Here is a 22,621-nt window from a genome sequence, read left to right as displayed (position 1 = left end):
GAGACTGTGGTGTCTGAGAGGTGGTGCCTCGGTAATGCTGGTAAATGGGGAAGTTTGGGGATAATTCAGTGGTAATATTATCCTGAGTTTGGGTCATTGATGGAGCAGGGTTATTTGGGTAAGATGGGGGTAACTGTCCTGTAGACCAGGCTTGGTACATCTCAGCCATTTGCTGCTTGAGTTAAAACATCTCTTCTTTCATTTTCCCGACATCCATCTCCTCTAGCTCCATACCTGTGTCAACATCTGGGATAGACATACTTTCGGGTATTGGTCCTTTTGATCTTGTGTGATAGTGATAATATGCCAGTATACTCTTTAGAGAAACTAACTGCTTGAATTCTGAAAATGAACAAACTTGTTAGTTTTGAGAGTTTAACACATATATAATCACACGTTGAGATGCAATGCTCCTAGACAAATAATCCCTTTCTATTATGCATTTGCTCGGCTGCTTGTGTTGTTCCAGCTTTTTTTTTGAAATTTTTATTGTTATTCACTTTTATTTATTATATATGTCTTTTATCGTGGTGGTCGAATCTTATAGAGATTTCCTACGTATCATGCCCCCGCATGAATCAGACCTTGCGTAGTTCGGACTAAAGACAATCACTTTTATTCATTATACAAAGATGAAATTACATTTGAAAACTTTTAAGAAAATGGTTCGAAACACACACACTTAAATCAAAATAAAAGATACAATTCTTAACATCTCACAACATGCCCCACTTTCCACTTTTGTTGTCAAATATTGGATTATCTGCTCAATGTGGGGCTTGACCTGGATGGCCTCCCAGCGTACGATACATCCTTTCCAACTCCATTGCTAGATGACGAGCAAAAGTGGGCGCATGCTCTGTAAACCTTTCATAATCCATTCCTTGGCAGTTTACATAACTTTGAGATGTGAAGACTGCCAGGTCGTGGATTTGTGCCCTGAAACCTTGGAGACGTTGGTCTTGGTCTTGCAATTGCTGCTGACGAGTGGTGGCTATATCTCTGACACGGTTTTCATGATCTAGAGCTGATTCTAACAGAGCTCGGAGTCTGGCCTGCTCTAATCTTGCTTGCGCTCTTTCTCTGTCGAGGTCCGCTTGTTAATGTTCTCTGTTGCATCTTCTTGCCTCTTCTAGCTGCGCACGAAGCTGGTCTTCTGATTGCATCCAATGGTCTTTTTCCTTCTTGAATTGTGCCCTGTCTTTTTCGGATTGCCTATCTTGGCGTTCCTTATTAGATCTGGCTTCTTCGTTTAATTGCTGGATCCTTTCTTTTGCTTTGCTCAATGCCCTTTCGTTTTCTGCAAGAATAGAATCATAATCTTGCATTCTTTCAAAAAGATTGGCGATGGTTTTTTGATCCTTCCAGCTCCTCTTTGGTGTCTCAGAAACTCTTTTCATTCTTTGGAATCGAGCATGACGATTTTCATTCTCACAAGCTAGACTCTTCTTCTCGCCTTCGGCTTCTTGTGCTTGCAAATCTTTCTCCAAACTGAAGCTTCTCAGATTTTCTTTTAGGGCATGGATAGTTGCTTTGTACCTTTTTTCCTTTTCTCCCCAGATCAACCGCTCTTGGATTTTATCATTGAAGTCTTGAACATGGGGTCTTTTTGTTGGCCTTCTTAGCTCAGGCTCTGGTACATCATCTACGCGAGACCGTTTTTCAAACCACCTTGCATATCCAGGATTTATCTCACCCTTTGTAGTGTCTGGGACTTGAGTATCACTTTTTAAGTATCGACATCCATTCCACATCTGCTGAAGTAGAGCCTCGGGAATAGTGGCTTCTGGGTGTAATTCGATTACTTGCATACTCAAATCTTCATCATCAGGAACTACTTGATATCTCCCTAATTGCCTTAGGACTCTTAGTGGCGCATACGGCTGAATGCTTCTCAATCCCAATAGTAGTAGATAACTACTTGAGGTTGACATGTGTATTACTTCCCTCATCGGGAGCCATCCCAAAGTCCATTCAATTTGATTTGCCGTTAAAGCCCTTAGATGAGATACCCATGCTTCTATTCCTTCTGGAGCCTGATAATTTTTTATTATTTCCTCATAACTCTCAATGTAATTATCATTGTTTGGCCCGTACTGTATGATCTTGGGCTGTTGTTGGAGATGTTCAATCACCCACATTTGCAACAAAATCTTGCATCCTTCGAAGACTTTTGCTCCTGATTTACATAAAGTCAAAGCCCGATAAATATCTGATAGAATGATGGGGATAAGGGTGTGATTTTCTTTGGTGGTGAGGATTTGCACAACTTTCGCGGAGCGAATATCAATTGTTCGCTCTTTATTTGGGAAGACCATGACTCCTAGAAAAGCCACCATGAAGGCAAAGCGACGGTGAATCTGCCAAGTGTCTTTGTTTTGCTTGTTAGTAAGGCCTTTCTCATGAATTTCGAACCCATCTGACTTTCCGAACCTTGAATACAAAAATTTGAAGGAACAACATCTATTGATGACATTATTTTTCCTGATTTGACTGCTGATGTTCAGAAGACCAATGAATCGATGTACCGAAGGAGCCTTTGTGAATATCAGGCTTTGATTTCTTAGACTTCCGTCAAAACCAGCATAACCAGCTATCTCCTCTAATGTAGGAGTAAGCTCGAAGTCAGAAAAATGAAAGACATTGTGAACAGGGTCCCAAAAAGTTACTAACGCCGCAATCAGATCATCACGGGGTTTAACTTTCATAATGTCCGTGAGATTTCCCAAATGCTTGACGACCCATTTTTGACCATCTTCGCCTAAATCATACCACCACATTTGAAGCTGAAATAGAAATTCTTCTGTACTCGTGGATGAGGGGCTTTGTGTGGTGCTCATTTTGTATCTGAAATTTAATTTTAATAATGTCAAAATTCATTTTGAAAATTCATACTAAAAAATCATTTTCGAAATTTTTTTATTTATTAAATACCTTTATTTCAAGATTTAAAACTATTTTTCTTTTTTTGAAATTTTTAAAACAACCCATTTTATTCCTCTCTTCTCACCATGATTTCATTTAAGCTGGTCAACAAGCATGTTCGAGGCAAATGAATGCACAAGTAGCAAGTAGGATGCATCATGATGGTCTTTTTATTTCGGGTTCACCTGTCCTAGACAGACCCAACCCCTGTGTTGAGTCTCCAAGGCCAAATGTACATGATGCAAATATACGTTCCTACTAGGGATCCGGTACATGGCTGAGTTATTCTAAGTGAAAAACCTGAGGTTGATTGTTCTAAACCTGGCTTACCCAAACGGACAGTTTGAGCCGAAGCGGGGACAACGTACCGGGAGCACGAAAGTCTACCCGGCCTAGTTACTTGTCCCAACTCCGTCTTATTTGGTATGACTTTAACAGAAAGGTGGGTCACGCGCACGTGTACACCATAAATTCAGAAGACTCAGAAAGAAGAGGGTTTCGTAGCAGTTGTATATATTCATAATTCAAATAATATTAAAGCGGTAAAAAGCAACATTTAGCATATTAGCATATAAACAATTGAAAATCATATAGTAAATAAAGCCAATTAACACATATATTTTAAGCTCAAATTCTTTAAACCCTGAACCAATGGTTCTGGGTTACAGTTTACACTTTTTGTCCCCAGCAGAGTCGCCAGAGCTGTCGCACCTCCTTTTTACCGCGCCCGCGGGGCGCGTGGGGGAGTTTTCTCCAATTGAAGGACAGTCGAAACGGGATTTATTTAATTATTTCAGAGTCACCACCTGGGAATTTTAAGGCGTCCCAAGTCACCAATTTTAATCCCTGAATCGAGGAGAATATGACTCTGTTTATTATTCTGCGAACCAGAAATCCTGAGTAAGGAATTCTGTTAATCCGGAAGAAGGTGTTAGGCATTTCTGAATTCCGTGGTTCTAGCACGGTCGCTTAACTGTTTTTATTATTGGCTTAATTATCTTGATTTTACGAAATACGTTTTTATTGCATGATTTTACTACCGCTTTTTACTTATTGTTTACAATTATATGGACGAATTACGCGTACGTATATTCGTATTATATACTTTTTATAATTATCGGGGATCATGCCACGCGTACGTGTACACAATAAAATTGTCCATGTTATAGTTTTTATAAAAAATATATGTTCGAAATTTAAAATAAAATCAGGAACATCATCACCCTTTTTATTTAAATAATGAACTGCACACCTCGGGTTATATGAAATTATTTTAACATCCTTGGAAAAATCCTTTTATTAAACATTCGCTCGAAATTGCGCGTATGCATAATCCGATTTTTTTTTAAATATAATCAGGGTGCGTGAACGCATCGCTAATTGCGCAAAATCTTTGTAATAATATTATGGATTTTTCACAAATTGTTTATTATATCTACACATTTTATATGAAAATCCTGAGAAATTCACATTTAAGGGAGCTTTGAATTCTTTTAAAAGAATTCACAATTTATTAAATATAGACCGTCGATTATAATTTCCGGATATAAATTATATTCAGCCCAACTATTCAAGTTCAAAGAAAAGAATAAAAATATGATTCAAACAAATACAACATATATATGCCAAAGGATGAATTGTATATGAAACTAACAAACATGATTTATGAAGGGAAGAAGTATTTTTGAACAATTTTTCATTATTTAATTAGTGCAAACCCTATTTCTAATTGTCATTGATATAAAGTGTTGCAATTTGTATATCTCATCTTATTCTCATATACTTGCTTTTAATCTAATAGGCATAATTATTTATTTAATATGGTAAATAGGCATCAAATTGATAAGAAAGGGGATTATAAATCGATTAATAATATTGCCTTACATGCAACATAGTTTGTATGTCTAAAACATTCATAGCATTTTAACATCATAATGAGATACATCAACTCATCATCCCTTAATGGTTATATATATACCTATTATCACGCCATATATGAACGTATAACTCACATCATTCAATCCATAACTAAATCAGGTAAAACTAGCAATATGGTTTTTTTTTGACATTTTTATACTACTCTTTATTCAACTAACAACATCTAACCTTAATCCACAACCAAACAATCGAAATACACTAACCATGCATTTTCTTGACATTTCAGAATACTCTATACCTGACTAACAATGTCATAGGACTTAACTAATAGCCAACTTCATGTCATGTTCCCTATATTAACAATTCAATCATAACTATACTTTAATGAAAATTTAGAATGGAAAACATTATTACAAAGTTTTATATGAATTTCAAATAAAGACAATTAACTCATAACTATCAAATTGAATTCACTACTAGTTAACTAACATGAAACAAAAAAAATGAAATTTAAACTAATGAACTTGGACAAAATGAAAAATAGAATTTTGCAATTCAAGCTTCATTGATTTGTCATGCTGAATCTTTTTTCCAACATAGAATTTAAGAGATAAGTACCTGGAAATGAAGGTAGAAGAAGTAAGTTTTCAGCAGTTGCAGCAGTAACAAAATCAGCAGAATAGCAGTATTTAGCAAGTCTGAACCAGACCCGTTAACCCAGATGAACAGTGACAGTAACTTGAGGGAAAATTTCAGATTTCAAACTGAACAATATCCACAAACAAACAACGGACAGATTCTAGAACAACATTTTTTTTTAGATTTTTCAGTTTCTTTCCTATTTCAAATTCAGCTTCCTGATTTTCTGTTTCTGTATTTGTATCTGTGTCAGATTGTGTGTGTGTGTGAGTGTTCTCTTTTGGTTTCTTTTCTGTTTCTTTTTCCTCTTCAAAATATAAATTTGTCTCTCCTCGCACTCTCTTTTTTCTTCCCTTAAAATCTGATCTAAATCTGATTTTTCCTTTGAACTCCTGATTTTCTCTCTTTCCTTTCTTTTCTGTCTGAAAAAGGCTCTCCTCTTCAAATCTGATTTTTTCTCTCTCAAATCTCCTGAAGTCTCTCCTTAAATCAGTCCAGCTCCCTGTATTTATACAGGGCTGGTCCTATACTCTTTTAGTGCTTCTTGGACCCTTTTCTCCTTTTAAAATCAAAAAGTTTCCATTAAAACTATTTTTGAATACTTTAAATCCTATTGAGTGCTGTTATCCTGTTTTTCAGCAGCCCATTACCCTTTGTTTCCCACTATCCTATTAAATTAAAACCATTAACAAACCACTTTCAGCCCACTATTAGGTTACATTACCCTTACTGTTTTATCCTAGAAAATGTCCCAGATTTCCTACTGTAATTACTGTTATTACTGCCTTAAATTCAGAATCTAACAATATAGATTTTAAAATTTGTTTAAGCAGCTATAACCAATCCTAAAGTTTTGGACTGAATCCTAACTAAGAATGTAACCTTCTAACACAATTACATCTAATCAACATTTGTAAAATTACACTGAATTCAGAACTAACATCATAACAACATATCAATGAAATCATTATAACAATTCAGACTGGACTTAAACATTGAATCAAGATCAAACATACACAGGAGCATTGTCAATATACTGACAATGCCCTGTTCAGAAAACAATATATACACACCATTGACAAACTTTCTGAATTATTAAACGAGAATCAATTAATTGGGAAGAACTAATTGACTGAGTTCAATGACAATAAACAATTCCAAACAGATAAACAGGGTATTACAAACAACATTAATGGCAATAAGAATTTACAGAACAACTAATCGACGAACTTAATCGAGTCGATTACACATATTATGAACATTCATAAACAACAGAAATAATAGTATAATTCTGATCAAATAGACGAGTATGAGACAGTATAACAGAATTGACTAGAAAATCATGAAAAATTAAACAGACTAGTGAAACAAACATAGAATACATGTAGAATACACATAAGAAACAGAAAAAATACCTTTGAATCCTTCAATTTTATTCCGACTCGGACTCAACTTGGATTCGGACTTTGTTTGAAATCAAACAGACCTTAGTCGAAGTATTTTCCACTGAAAATACTTCGACTAAGGTCGATTAAACCTCAATCTTTATCTAATTTGGGCAAAAATCCAAAAGTCTGGTATTTCTAGGGTTTTTGAAGGTTCGATTTGGGACTTAACCATTTTTGGTCAGATTCGGGGGGGGACCAAATACAAAACACGGGTGAGGGTAGCCTAGGGGTCATTTGGTGTCAGTTTAGAACAGATCTGAGTTTGTTCTTGTTTGGTCCGAATCTTCAAAAGAAGATTCGAGAAGCTTGGAACTGATTCGAGCCAAACAAACTTCAGATCCATAACGAGGCATGCTAGGGGGTACTATGGTGTTATTTTGGAAGCCATTGGAAAGGTTTGAGTTTTCAGACCCACCTTCGATTTAGTATTCGAAGAGTTGGGGTCTGATTCGAATGAAACTAAGGTCAGATTTGTGTAGAGGTTGTTCAGGGGGTTCTAGGGTGTTATTTTGGTGACCGGCGGCGTTGATGTCGTCGGGTTTCAGGCGGTGGGATTCTAGGGCGGCTAGGGTTAGGGGTGGGGTTTGGGGATGATGATGAACAATGAGAGGAGGGGGGGTGTTCAGTTAGGGGCCGGGGTAGGGGCTTGAGCCTTATATAGGGGTGGGGTGGATTGATCTCATCCGTTGGATCAATTAAGATGCACGGTTGAGATCAATCCACTTATCCAAATGACATCGTTTGATTTAAGTTGGGGAAAGGGGTCAACCCGGGGTTGAAATGGATCGGGTTTGGGTGAATTTTTAAGACCGTGGGATCAAGATGGATGAACGGTTCAGATCTAGTTGCCCTTAAACGTCGTCGTTTCATTTATGCAGAAGCTGAACTGGACCGTTTGATTGCAATGAATCAACGGCTCAGATTTGAGGTATCTCATGCGGCGTCGTTTAGGCTTGTTCGAATTGGACCGGACAGGGGGATGTTGGATTGGGCTGTGGGGGGGGGGGGGTAATTTGATTTGGGCCTGAATTTTAATCCAGGTCCAATTTTTATTTTACAACTTATATATTCTTTTTTTTATTCTATTTTATTATTTATCATTAAAAAATCCTAACAAAAATTATAAAACAATTTTTAACCTTACACAAAAATATTAATCACTTCATAACAACTATTCAACATACAGATAAAACATTAATCACACAGTGGAATATAAAAAAAAAAGAACGAAATGCATATTTTGGTGATTTTATTTAAATTATCTTTCAAATACATAATTAAATCCTATATGCATGCAACATGTATTTTATTTTAATTTTCATTTTATTATGACAAAGTAAACATTTACGGACATAACACAAATATTTAACACCACGCAAATTCAAGAATTACACAGTAAAAGAAATTTATTTTATTTTTTGATTTATTTTGGAGTAGTTTTCGTAAGGCAAAAATCACGTGCTCACAATACGTAAGAAAAATAACTATTAAAACAAGACTAACAGTTAAAACAAAACTATTTTTGGGTATTTTTCAAGATTAAAAAATGACTACAAAATATCAATGAAACTATTTTTTTTTGTAATTTTCATTTTCTTGTAATATAATAAAGTAAAAGAGTAAAAATTAGTTGAAATAGCTATATTAGGCCTAAATTAAGTATTTACGTGCTAAAATAAGAAAAATTTTGGGGAGGGTAAAAAATTACATGTCTACAGGTACTAGTCCATAAATATCGGGTATTTTAGCTCGGGCCGTATTTTATCCCAAAATATTTAACTTTGATGAAAATTCTTTTTCTCCAATTTACTTACCCTCTCACCTTCACGAATTTCCTCATCACTTGTTTGAAATAGCAGAATGCTTATAATATCCAAATAATCTTGTCCTTGAACTAAGGTCAATTATCTTACGACAATTTCACGTATAATAATAAATGATGTAACATCATCGTAATATAATACTGCGGAGCGTAACATCATCGTAATGTAATACTGTAGAGCATAACATCGATATAATACTGCGGGGTGTAACATCATCGTAATATATTACTGCGGGGTATAACATCATCGGAATATAATACTGCGAGGTATAACAACATGTTACTTGGTCTTTATCCAGAAGATCCGAAGATTCCATAACCATCTTCATTTTCCTTCTTTCCACGTTGATGTCAAGAGAAGGAATCATCCAAATCGTATAATAATTGGGTGGTAGATTCCTTCTTATTACATTCATTGACATCCTCTACATTTATTACATATTTATGTTACCACATTTACTAGTATTCATTGAATAAACGTGCTATTTAACTCTATCAAACGTTGTTCACCACATCGATTCCTTAACACATTTGATCCTAAATTTATTATTCTTAACTAAGATTCATCCTATATCTCATCATTAATTAGTTTAACTAAAATGTTTAACACCTTTTTGGTCAAATAATATTTTCTCACAGTAAATACTAATGATGGTATACAAGGATTGGGATTCTCTTCAACATTTATATTTTCTTAGTCAAAATCGCCCTATAAAAAAAAAGTCATTATTGTTTATTCTAGCAAAACCCTTATCATAGCCATCCGTAGTCATTGATCTTTAAAGCGTATTAACACTACTTGAAAACGAATTTATTGGAATGACTTTTGGGCAATGATTTTGTAACTGTTACAATAGATCATATTTTGGAACGGTTTCAACCGTCTCAATAGAGTCAAAAAGCTTTTGTCATACTTCTGAACAATAACCGTTCCAATAGCGTATTAACTGTCACCATAAGTATAGATGTGGAGACGGTTTTGATATGCGATACAATAAAGTTATTCGTGGGAACTGTTTTGTGAAATAAAAAGCTATCGGGATGGTTTAATTTTTCCTCCTTACTTTTCCTCCCAGGTATTTATTAAAAAACAAAATAATGGACCCCACTAATATTTTAATAACTCTAAAACACAAAACTAACCTAGAAGACATCGACTTCACTCTCAGACAACGATTCTCCTAAAATCTCAAACACCCCTCTCTCTGTTCATCAACCTAGAACACACCGACGAACTTTGTTGACCACTCCGGTGAAGGACGATCATTATTGGCTAACATACCACAATCTCCGAGGTAGGCTTTCGGGTTTTTACCTGTTCGATGTTTGCTGTTACTGTTCGATTTTGCTTTCTTCTTCCCTAGTCTGAAAAATTATTTCATTGCTCCTTCTATTTTCTTTTTTTGATAATATTTCTGATAAACCCATTATTTTGCTTCTGTTTTGCTTGTATTATGCGATATATTTTATGATTTTTAGTTTGCGAAATTGGGGGATTTATTTGTTAGGTTTTGATTTTGTGTTAGAAACCATGAGATTTGATGTTTGCTATCAATGTTCGATGTTCGTTGTCTTGTTCGTTATTCTGAAAATCGTTATTCTGTATTATACGTGGGAATGCATGGAGTAAAGTTTATCGAAAAATGCTATTCATGAAAGCGAATACTTGAAGATATTAGAGGAGTTGATGGGGTTCCCTCGAGCATCTTCAAAATTGGAAATAATACGTGAACCCCCAAAACACATCGAGAGAGTGCTCTACTGAGATGGCCGGACCGCTTTCTCACCCTTTTATCATCGACTTGCCTCATGTCTGTAATTAGAGACTAGCATAGAAGGTCCTAGGTTATTTATCTTGAACTACGTGTTATCTTGGATATTTGTATGTTTGGTTCCTCATCCAGAAAATATAGTTTTTGCTCACGGTATTTGACTAACATCATTCGATGATCAATTAATTAAATATGCTCCTTTGCTAATCTTTTCTATGCTAAGAGGGGAAGTTCATGTATTCTTTTACTCCCAACTTTAAGTTAAGAATTGGTTATTTTTCATTTAATTTTTGTAAGATAATCACTTGATTAGTTTCAAGTTGTGACTGATTAAATGAGGCACAAACTCTTAGTAATTTCTATTTAATAGAAGAGTCATCCCATGGTCGACCAAGGTTATAATTGAAATCTAGTCCAGTCTATTTCCTATTTGATATATTGCACAAATGCTCTAAAAATCCTTAATTTGATTGTTGACACTAACGTCATTACTGCACATCCCATGATACTACGAGTCACTTATTTGTACTGCCCGAGTAAAGAAAGGTCTTATGTCTGTAGTAGCACGAGCTCTTTTAATTATGAGTTATCTCGTTGGACTCATGTTTTACTACTTCTTTTAGCTCTGTTACAATCCTTAGTTGTCAAATAGGGTTTTACTATTTTGGCACCATTGGCTAACACATTCAAATTATGTTATTGTGATACCACTACGTTATTATATGTTCCAATTATGTGGAGTGTTGTATTTCGTAAAACTGGAAGTACGTATCTAACATTTCACTACCTGGTGAAAATGATGTGCTTGAGCTAGGCCAATTTCCAGTCAGCTATAGAAATTCAACTAAGTCAATATTTTTCTTTTCTATCAATAAAACTATGAATCTCGACACTAAGATATACATAGGATGAACTACTGGAAGAAGTCTTATTCAGTTAATACATAGCCATAGACAGCTTGGAGATAGAAACTTCGGTTGAGAAACTACAATTACAGTGTTTGAGATGTGGAAAATTTGGGATAATTAGCTCTTGCAGAAGCTGTTTCTATGCTAGAAAACAATGTTTTAGCTCATGATTTGTGTATCACAGAGTCCATTTAAAGTGTAACACATCTGCTATCTCACCTTTGCTTGTTTCCTTTAATGTTCACTGGCCATTCTCTCATTTGCATTAGGTGTCATTTGTATCTCGTTTGATATCAATATGTATTACCATCATTTAGAACCTTGGGTGTTTCCTTGTAACAGCAGTTTGGATCTTAATACTTGCCAACTCAACTTTACTTGTTGGGAAATCTAAGCTCATAGTTGTTTTGAGTATTCATGTCTTATTCGTTAACTGTTCGTTCATTTAGATAATGAGCATGTGTATATGTATATGTGGTAGATCACCAGGAATGCTAACTTACTTTCATGTAACTAGGAAAATGATAAGGAAACTTTGGATCCTTTATCAGCAAAGGAAGTCTTTGTAGCTACAAGAAAAAGAAAAGATGGGCGATCATACAAGTGCTCGGATGAAGATACAACTAGTAAAATTGTGCGAATTATACTTAACTGAAGTTATATCGAGATCAATTATTTGTTTTTATTAGTTTACTTTTTATTTACTTGTTCTGATTGTTTGAATTTTCTTTGAAGGCTGCAATAGAGGAAATTGAAGCATATCAAAACGAAAATGGCAATGAGTCCGTATATGCATTTGTATCTGTCATGGGACCTGAACATCCGGGACGTCTGAGATTGTATGGACGAGGGGCTATAAGAACTTCTTTGAGAGAGAAAGTAGGATGTTTTGAATCATCTTCAAATACTACAAATTATCTACAAAAAATGGAGGAGAAGATACAAAGAATGGAGGAAAAAATTGAGGAACAAAAGACAATTATCCGTCAAGAAGATGTTGTAGATGTCCTTGCACGACCTCAACATTCAGGAATTGATATTGATGCTAACATTATTCTAGCGACATTGGGTGATAATTCTCCAGGGGAAGCTTCTTCTGCACAACAACCAACTTTGCAACCAATCCGTTGTCCATCTACCGATAGCAACAAATAAGGCCAACTCATTCCAGGTATTAATATTGCTTATTTAAAATGAAAAAGTACTGATTTAATATTGCATGAAATAAAATCCCTAAAGTTGATAAAACAAATTAGGGTCTTGATCCATATATATATATATATATATATATGCGAATGTTGGTGGTCATCTGATGTTTGTGATGTGGTTGAATTTGTCAACTGCCTTGAACATAGTTGATTCACCGTTCTTCTAAACTTGTATAAATCCTTATTGGGGAGTCTTCTTTTTGGTTTTGCAGGGCCTTATGTTATGTCACCAAAACCATTGTCTCTTTGCTTTCCTCTTCTCTTTTATAAATACTGATTTTGTGAATTCATTCCTGTTACATGAGATCGTGAAGTAATTGAGTGGCTTTAACGATTTTCAAAAGGACATGTTTAGAAAATATTGGTTAGGTGATTGCTACATAGATTTTGAGTTGGCTAGTAAAGGTGGGGTTGTTCTTTTGCTAAGAAATAAAACGAGTAAGAAAATTAAGAGAGAAAGCGAAAGTTGAGAGACTTTGCTTGTTCCTAAGCCATAGTATGTTCAGTTGTTGGGTATAATGTTGTTTTTCGTAATAGCATATTCTGCTGTTGTTTTGGTTCAATAGTTGTCAAACATAATATTGTTTAGGTGATGTTGTTTTGGTTCAGTAGTTGTCAGTCGTAGTAGGTTCTGCATAGTTGTATTTACAAATGATGTTTTGAGCGGGTTGAAAATTTTGCGATAGTCATATTTACAAAGGAAACTTTGCCGAAAAATTTAAGAATTTAGAGAGTGAAAATTTTCGAGTTATCAAATTGGTCATTCAATTACTTTGTGATTCAATTATTAGCAGTCATATTGTTAAGCATTAATGGTGAAATGCCAAGATTGACACCCATGCTAGTAAAGGCATCTGAATATGTGGTTGCATTAATCCTAGAGTAGACAGTACTGGAGGCATCATCATTTGAGATTCTATGTTTCTTGCATTGCTTATCAACTGAATTTGTGCTTGAAGCTGCTTTAAGTATTTTATGACTCAATTATCCTAAATATTTTTTTAAAATTATTTCTCATTGTCTTTTGTAAGTGCAGCAATTCCGGATGAAAGCAATGACAAAGATCTTACTTGAGTGTTGTTGATCGTTGTTAGACTTTCTATTATTATGTTTAAGGATATTTTAGTTTAGAACTTTTTGCATGCAAACTTGTCTATTTTGACTTTTGAATTGTTGACCAAACAATGTATCCACATTTTGTTTTGTACATGGATAATGCTAGTTGAATATGGTGGTGTAAACAATTTTATAGAATAGGAAAATATTTCTTATTTTGCTTCCATAAATATCAGAAATTATAATTTGTTGCAATAGAGAATATAACCGTTCCAATAGACCTAGCAAATAATAAGAACAACCCCAATAACCTTTCCTATATGTCACAATATTCGTTGCAATAGGGTACTGATAATTGTTCCAATATATCATAAAAATCGTTGCAATATATCATGCAAAACCGTTGCAATAGACTTAAAAAATCAGTTGTATTATTTTACCAGGACGGTTTATAACCGTCCCAACAGAAAAGAAAAACTGTTCCTATAGAGAGAACAATGGTAGCAGTCCAAACCGTTACAATATCTCTATCTATGAAGACGATTTTCAAACCGTTGCAAATGACCGTTCCAGTAGACCTATTGTAACGCTGAATCCCGGAACGCGTCCAAATCGGTCCCAATAGCCCTATAGGGGCGGTTAGCATATCTATTGTGATGGTTTTCGAAGGGTTGTCATAATTGTAATTTCTAGTAGTGATATAAAGTGAATATTGCAAGATATAAAGTGTGAATGTGATATGTGTCTCAACTAAGGGTGGCAAACATGCAGGTCGGATCGGATATGAGCGGGTCAAAATAGGTAATTTTGAAGATAAAAATCCGGATAAATTATTTGATCTGACCCATATCTGAGACGGATAAAAAACGAGTTTTCCGGCGAATAATATGGATATCCATATTATCCACGGCTTGTTGAATATGATCACTTTTGGGAGAATTTCTAGTCTCCCAAACTTGAATAACCCCAAATTTGAGACTTTACAAATGTAAAAGTTAAACACATTAGTTATCCATTTAATTAACTATTTTTAAGTGAATAATATAATTCTTATCCATATTTGACCCGTTTTTAAAAAATTCATTATCTAATCCATTTATTAATAGATTATATGAGTAGATAATATTTTCTTTTAACCATTTTGGCAGTGAGACATTAGCCTTCTAACACTTAATTGTCTCTCCGTGAGTCGACTCCCTGTTTCATCTTCTCATTTTAAAACATTGCTTTTAAACTGAGATGGCCGAGAAGTAGCAGAAGTTATAAGCAAAACAAAATATCTTTAAGAATTGAATGATATCAACTTATTAGTAGGATGAAAATTGAAAACTCATTCTTATCACATTGTAGCATTAGTTGTGCTCTTTATGATAATTGTTAAAGCACTTAAACCTCATGAAGGTCTGGGTGGTCACCCACATCATATAATATCACGCTGACTAAGAGAGAAAATCCACGTCATATTTTGTCCTTTTGGAACCAATTTTTCGATTAATTTCTTCAGATCAAGGATTAGGTTGGTTATGCTTTTGTCTGACATGCTTTGATCTAATTAATTTGGTTCTCATTCGTGAAAAAAGAAAATTAATTCACTCCAAATTTAATTTTTTTTAAGAATAAATCTAATCAGAAACTTAAAGTAAAATCACTTTCAATATGATCCATCTCTCATCTAACTCTAAGTAAATGAATCGGTAGACAAACCAACTTATATGAGATCCATATTGATTGTGAATCTTGACACATGAGATTGTGGTTCATTTCTGTTTCGTTTAGTGTTAGGTGCAAAAGATTTTGATTCTCTCTTTGAGTAATTAGGAATCATTGAACTCCGAAAGTTTTTGATAGTAAAAATAATTTAATTATTAATTTATCCAGAAACAGGATTGTGATTTCAAATAATGTCTGTAACGTCCATGTATTTCAGGAACCATTATATCATATGATAAATTTATTCATTTGGCGTGTTTACGTCGAATTAAATTACTTTACATAATTAGTGATAAAATTGAGGTAAGAAGATACAATAATCAACTATAGTTAAGTGATAATTGTTTAGGTAAAGACACAACATGTCGTAAAAGTACTTTTTGTTTAATCCCCCCCCCCCCCCCCGTCCGTGAATTGTGACGTCAAAAAAAGGTAGGAAGGCGTTGCGCAATAAGCCAGAAGCTCATACCCAATAAAGGTAAATATTTATTTATGGATAGTATTTACAAATCAATAAATAATATATAGTATTATTATTATGCATTCTTATCACTTAATTCCTTCGGTCCACAATAAGTGACCAATTTTTTTTTTATTTTGACCCAAAATAAGTGTCCATTTATATAATCAAGAAAAAATTCAATTTATTTTCCAAAATTACCCTTTATGTACATATCCCTAAAAAACTTTTTACACTCTGTTTGGATCATTGTTCCCCATCGTTTTATAATGTATTATATTGTACTGTATCGTATTGTATCATATCGTTTTATGAATACAATGTGTTGGATAGATTGTATTATTTGTTATTGTTAAATAACATTCTGCTGTTTGGTTTGACTGTATCGTACTGTACTGTAACTGATAAGTTTACTAAAATACCCTTAATTGTTTAAATATTAAATTTATCAAAAATTATGCATAAAAATAATTTAAAGAAACAAAACAAAAGAAGGCAAAACACCTTAAGAAAACAGAGGAGTGAGACAGAAGAAGGCAAAATAAAGGAGCACAACTAATTAGAATTGAGCTAAAAGTAAATTAGGAGAAAAATAAAAACAGAAGGCACCAAAACATCTTTAACGTTTGCGGCATAAGTTCTGAAAAAAAAGAGTAGGTTATAGGCTGAAGATTTGGAGTTAAAATAGAAAAAAGGTAAAGGGTAAAATAGAATTGTGGAGTAACAAGTTAGGGCATAGTTGGAAAGAAAAATAGGAAACAATCCCACCTCACCAAATCGGTTGTTTCAAAAAAGGGACTTTTCATTGTTCTGAAACAATGGATTTAACAATACAATACAACCAATTTTAATAAAACAATCAAAACAAACATTATTTTGGGATAACAATACAATACGATACAATGGGAAACAACCATCCAAACAAGTTGTTACTCCTCACATTAAATTATGCCGTAATATTTAACTAAGGGTAGTTTAATCACATTAACTATTTTTTTCTAGATTTTAGTATTTCCTTAATGGGTGTGCCCAAAGCAAATTGGTCACTTATTGTGGACTAATAGTGACTAAATAAAAATATCACGTGCTGGTAACTACTCCCTCCGGTCCAAAATAAGTGATTTTTTGTTTTTTTTTGTGGTCCAAAATAAGTGATTTTTTCAAATTTCAAGAATGAATTAATTATTTTTTTCCTACATTGCCCTTGGAGTAAATAATGTTGGAATATGTGTTAGGAGTATTTATGTGAAGAGATAGTAAAGGTTAATATGGTCAATTTTATTACTAATTAATATTAAAAGTTAATTTTTTTAATTTGTGTGAAAATAACTAAAAAATCATTTATTTTGGACCGGACGGAGTATGTTGAAGTCTTACCGATGCTCCTTGCCAAAGATCTTTTTTACACTTTGGCTAGTGAAGTTAAACATAATGTTTAAATGAGATAATGCAGGATTCAACAAATTAAAGGACACATGTAGAAATAAACAAAGTTGCGGGGGGCAACAAGAACATTATCAGGAATCATATCATAGAATTAAGCAGCATTATTGTTCATTGTTAAACACGCCCAACTACCTACTCATTAGTCCCCACACCTCATTTCATTCTTCTCCTCTCTCTCTCTCTCTCTCTCTCTCTGCTTAAGCCTTCACTCACCAGTTGTTGTTAGTTTGGTGAAACACACCCAATTCATTCTTGTCCCTTAAGCTAATTTATTTCAGATCCTTTTATTTTTCCACTCAGTTATATACCCACCAGGTGTTTGTATTTTTTCTAGAGCTATCTATTGTAATCCTACGTTTGAATTGTAAAGAAAGGGAACATGGCAAGGAAGAAGATCAGAGAGTATGATTCCAAGAGGCTTCTCAAGGAGCATTTGAAACGCCTTGCTGGCATCGATCTTCAGATCTGCTCTGCTCAAGTAACTCTCTTTTTCTTTTTTACTATTCCTATACTATGTTATTGATCTTCTTACTGTCGAATTGTAATGTAAATTTCGGTGATTAGTTTCTTTATTGGTTTTTGCAAATGGGGTTTGATCTGTGCGTCTTTTCTTTTTCTTGTTGTATGATCAGTTAAGCTCGAATCTGCTTTCCGACCGTTAAAAGTTTAATTATTTACTCGTCGTTATGATCAACAGATTGTGTTTGTGAAGTTCTCTTCTGGGTCATTGTCCTTTGCCACTATCCAACAAAACATTTTTCTTCATAATGAAATAGCTCTTTATCTTGCAAAGTACATCTGATACAGCTGCAGAAGTTGAAAGTTCATTACTGTAGAAGATAATATACTATGTGAATTGGATTTTGCAATTTTCATTTGTATCAATCATCTTCCCAACAACAGAAATTTTTAGATTCGTGATGAATCCCTTTGCGTTCTAGATGTACAACGCTTCTTTCTTTTTTTTTCTTTTTTTTTTTTTTTAATTTTTTTTTAACATCATATCCCAGATCATTTTCCTAGCTAGAGTTCTCATGCAGAATTATTTGGTTTTTGATAGGTGACAGAATCTACAGATTTTACTGAGTTAACAAACAAAGAACCATGGCTCTCATCGACAAAGTTGGTTGTAAAACCAGACATGCTGTTTGGGAAGCGTGGAAAGAGTGGCTTGGTCGCATTAAATCTGGATCTAGCAGCAGTTGCCGAGTTTGTCAAAGCACGACTTGGGGTGGAGGTGAGCTGAGGTTTTAAGTGTTTTAAAATCTGTTACTGCTTCTTATTGTGTTATAGTCATCTCACACGTTAATTCATTTCTAGGTTGAAATGGGTGGCTGCAAGGCACCTATAACAACATTTATTGTTGAACCATTTGTTCCCCATGACCAAGAATATTACCTTTCCATAGTCTCTGAAAGGTTGGGGTGCACTATTAGCTTTTCAGAATGTGGAGGCATTGAGATTGAAGAGAACTGGGACAAGGTTAGTTGATACCGAAAGTTTACTCTTTTTGCTCGTCTAACAACTACTATTTGTTAGTTTTTTAAAAAAATGTAACGACCAGATTTTATTTATTTCTATAATATACAGGTCAAGACAATATTCCTTCCAACAGAAAAACCTATGACCCTAGAGGCGTGTGCTCCACTGATTGCTACTCTGCCCTTGGAGGTGATCTAAAATTTTAATTGACTTTTGTTTTATCTTCCTTTTAGAATTAGTCACTGGTCTCGATTAAGCCAACATGAGTCTGGTTGTAATAGGGAGAAAGGTTTTCTAAAACGCAAGGTCGTCGATAACAACCCTTAGAAAGCTTGCTATTGTATTGTGCATTGATGGTAATTCTTGAGGATAGTTATTATAGGTTATATTATTGTGTATCTATCATTTCCAATATTCATTCTGTGAGGGAATTGTTTATATATTGGTCTACTTATTGCTGGACTATCACTTCTGTACTAATAAGTATTTTGACTTCAAAGATTAAAGCATTTGACTACTAACATATCATCTACCTTCATGATACTTGAGCTAAGTTTCTGGCTGACTCAGGTACGGGGAACGATTGGCAATTTCCTAATGGGTGTTTTTAATGTGTTTCAAGGTATGCCATGCTTTACGATGATTAGATGTTTCTTACATGCATTTGTGTTCTACTTTTCTCTTTCTTTTATCTTTTGGTGCTATGTTTTAGATAAGTGCCACTGACTTTATGAGGAAAACATAAGTTTGTTTATTGTTATAAGCAGATGAAGAGGAAATTAAAGTTCCTTTTGGTTTATGTTAAACTAGACCTGTTCTTGATAGCTAGTTTTCTCATTATATTGAAATAGTTTTTTTTGACATCATTATTCTCTAATTTTATCTCATTGATTATACAACATTGTTTCTTTGTCATTGATATTCCCCAGATCTCGATTTTAGTTTCATAGAGATGAACCCTTTTACGCTTGTAAATGGGGATCCATACCCATTGGATATGAGGGGAGAGTTGGACGACACAGCGGCCTTCAAAAATTTTAAGAAGTATGTGTTTTCACTAGCTTTCCGCATGTTGAAGTGCCTATTCCTGTATTACTTTTTCCCCCTCTTAGGAAGGTGTCTAGAAGAAGAAAAATGGTAATCTTTGTAATTCCAGATTTATATAACAGTGTCTCATCTCTCTATGACTTTTCAGGTGGGGAAGTATTGAGTTTCCTCTGCCCTTTGGACGAGTTTTGAGCCCTACTGAAAGCTTCATTCACTCTTTGGATGAGAAAGTAAGTTCAATTATTCGTCTTCATCCAATGGTGTTCTGAGGCCAGAGTTATCAGATTGACTTGTATATTCTTGTCCAAATGATTTTGTTAGAGAAAAACATTATCTCGGATTTACTGTCGTGAACCTATTCTGGACACTGAACTACTGGAGCAAGACTCCATTATAATCCAAGAAAGTTGTGTCCTTAGCGATGTTGGATGGTTTATATGTGATACTTTTCCGTTATTCAACATTTATTCTGTGCTGAGGGCATGGCACTATATGGACTTGCGTGCTGGGGGTGGGTAGGGTTCTGATTTTATGAGATCCTGTTTTAAAATTTTCTGTCTTGAATGTTTATGAAGGTAGAAAAGATCTATTCTTAAACCTTGGCGGCAGTCTATCATCCCTGCCCGCCTGTAAATTTGTTAATATGTGGACATTGACTGTACAAGCTATTAAAAAACATTAGATATGGTTTGATCCCCATTGTTATACAGTATTTGAACTACTTGACTATCATGCTTTTTGGTAAATTTAAGCTTTCTGCCTTTCTAATGATACTTGCTCTTATGGAATTGGAGCATAATATCTGCTGTCTTTCCGTTAGTTATGTTTTATCTTGACATCTTGCAGACTAGTGCCTCCTTAAAATTCACAGTTTTGAACCCAAAAGGCCGTATCTGGACAATGGTGGCTGGAGGTGGTGCAAGCGTTATATATGCTGATACAGTAAGTATATTCAGAACTTATGGTGCAACACCTTGATGCGAGGAAGCATTATCTCTCTTGTCATTATTCCTCTTGCATGCAATGTCAATTCTGATAGTTCTCTGTTTATATACTCTGTTTTTGATATCTTAATCAGGTAGGGGATTTAGGCTATGCCTCTGAGCTTGGTAACTATGCCGAGTATAGTGGGGCTCCAAATGAAGAGGAGGTTCTGCAATATGCTCGAGTGGTTCTAGATGTATGAACTTGACTGCTCTCCCTCTCCTGGTCAACATGCCCATGTGGTGTTCATCCTATTTTAACTTAACCAGTGTCCACTTTGATGCTTTTGTAGTGTGCTACTGCAAATCCTGATGGCCGTAAGAGAGCTCTCATTGTTGGAGGTGGTATTGCTAACTTCACCGACGTTGCTGCTACTTTCAATGGGATTATTCGGGCTCTCAGGGAGAAGGTTGGCTGTGCATTACCATTTAGACTGCAGGTTGTTTAGTTTTCCTATAGATAAAAGGCAGTAAAACTATATTTTCCTTTTAAACTGAACAGGAAGCCAAGCTAAAGGCAGCTAGAATGCACATCTATGTACGAAGAGGTGGTCCAAATTATCAGACTGGACTAGCCAAAATGCGTGCCCTGGGAGAGGAACTTGGAGTTCCCCTTGAGGTATAAAATCAGTCTTTGTTGGCCAAAATATTTTTTCCCTCCTTTATTATAGGGTTACTACAACAGTCCCTGAATTTAGATTATAGCACATAATCCTTTTAACAAATTTTAATGCGCCTCACAAAAATTTGTCATCTACCGGAAAACTAACAATGGAACACTGCAACATTAAGGTGGAAGTTCGAGATAAAATCTTGTGCTTGTAATAAAAATTAAATGACTAAAGAATCAAGTCTTTGGCGCTTGTTGCTCATTATTTCGACCCATCAGAAGGTCCTGAAAATGGATGTTCGAGAAATTTTTTTGTGTCACTGAAATTTGAGGATTAAAGCTCATTAACCTTATTAGACAAAAGAAAGGGATATAAATCTGCATCTGTGCTGTCATCTGAATTTGCCTTTATTTGATTCTAGGGATTCTATTTTCCTTATAGAATCTTCCCAACCACTCACTCATTTTTTCTGAAGTTTGGGGTTGGACATCTAGACTACAACAGGTTTCCAGTTTGAATATAGGAATGTCAACTAATTGCGCTGATAATGGTATAGGATCTGTGATCCGTATAATTTATGAACGTGCACAGGTGCCTTTACCTGTACTGTAAATGCAGTATGTGCCTACTTCAAATTTTCAGATAGGATAGGAGGAAAGTAAGAGATGAGTATAATTGGTGTTGATTTCGAATTGCAGGTTTATGGACCAGAGGCTACAATGACTGGCATTTGCAAACGGGCAATTGATTGCATTATGTCTGAAGCTTAGATGATGTTTACTTTTGATTCATTCATTCAACAATTCCAAGCACAATATGAATTTGTGAACTCTTCATAAGTGCCCAAGTCATGATCCCCAAATTAGAATACTTTTGTTGCATTCTTGTAATTTCCTGCAATTAAAAAAAAACTTTTTTGGATTTTCATTGGCCTGTGATTATGGGTCCTGCAGTTTCGGACTATTTGGAGCATTGACCCGCCCCAAATAGTTTGGATAAAGAAAGCTTGTTGATATATTAGTAGTTATATCCTTCTCACGCAGTGAAGTGCTTCCCTTTGATTTTTAGTCAAACAAAAGTCAAAAGTTGATTTTTTTTTTTTCGGTTTCTTGGAACTATAATGTCATATACAACACAAACCAAGTAGCTCGTGAAATAACAAGACGCTTCATGTTGAAAAAAATATTACTTAAACAATAGTAGTAAGCTATTGACGCACATTAAAT

General features: G+C 34.7%; 1 protein-coding gene and 1 long non-coding RNA gene across 2 annotated transcripts; both read left to right on the top strand.

Moving 5' to 3' along the window:
• Nucleotides 1-9,850: 9,850 nt before the first annotated feature.
• LOC107819405 (uncharacterized) lies at nt 9,851-12,167 on the top strand. The gene is made up of 3 exons (XR_001655710.2): nt 9,851-10,007; nt 11,910-12,026; nt 12,128-12,167. It is a non-coding gene; the product is annotated as an uncharacterized LOC107819405 (long non-coding RNA).
• Nucleotides 12,168-17,394: 5,227 nt separating this feature from the next.
• LOC107819406 (ATP-citrate synthase alpha chain protein 2-like) lies at nt 17,395-22,322 on the top strand. Its single transcript, XM_016645512.2, has 12 exons — nt 17,395-17,750; nt 18,333-18,509; nt 18,593-18,754; nt 18,863-18,943; nt 19,325-19,376; nt 19,684-19,798; nt 19,950-20,031; nt 20,648-20,743; nt 20,880-20,981; nt 21,078-21,194; nt 21,287-21,403; nt 22,094-22,322. Exons 1-12 carry the CDS (start codon nt 17,652-17,654, stop codon nt 22,163-22,165), a joined length of 1,272 nt encoding a protein of 423 aa, XP_016500998.1. The 5' UTR covers nt 17,395-17,651; the 3' UTR covers nt 22,166-22,322.
• The last annotated feature ends 299 nt before the right edge of the window (nt 22,323-22,621 follow it).

Source organism: Nicotiana tabacum, chromosome 7 (genome assembly GCF_000715075.1).
Source record: "Nicotiana tabacum cultivar K326 chromosome 7, ASM71507v2, whole genome shotgun sequence".
NCBI classification, from domain to species: Eukaryota; Viridiplantae; Streptophyta; class Magnoliopsida; order Solanales; family Solanaceae; genus Nicotiana; species Nicotiana tabacum.
Note: the sequence above shows the minus strand (reverse complement) of the source record. Positions and strands in the feature narration are given on the sequence as shown.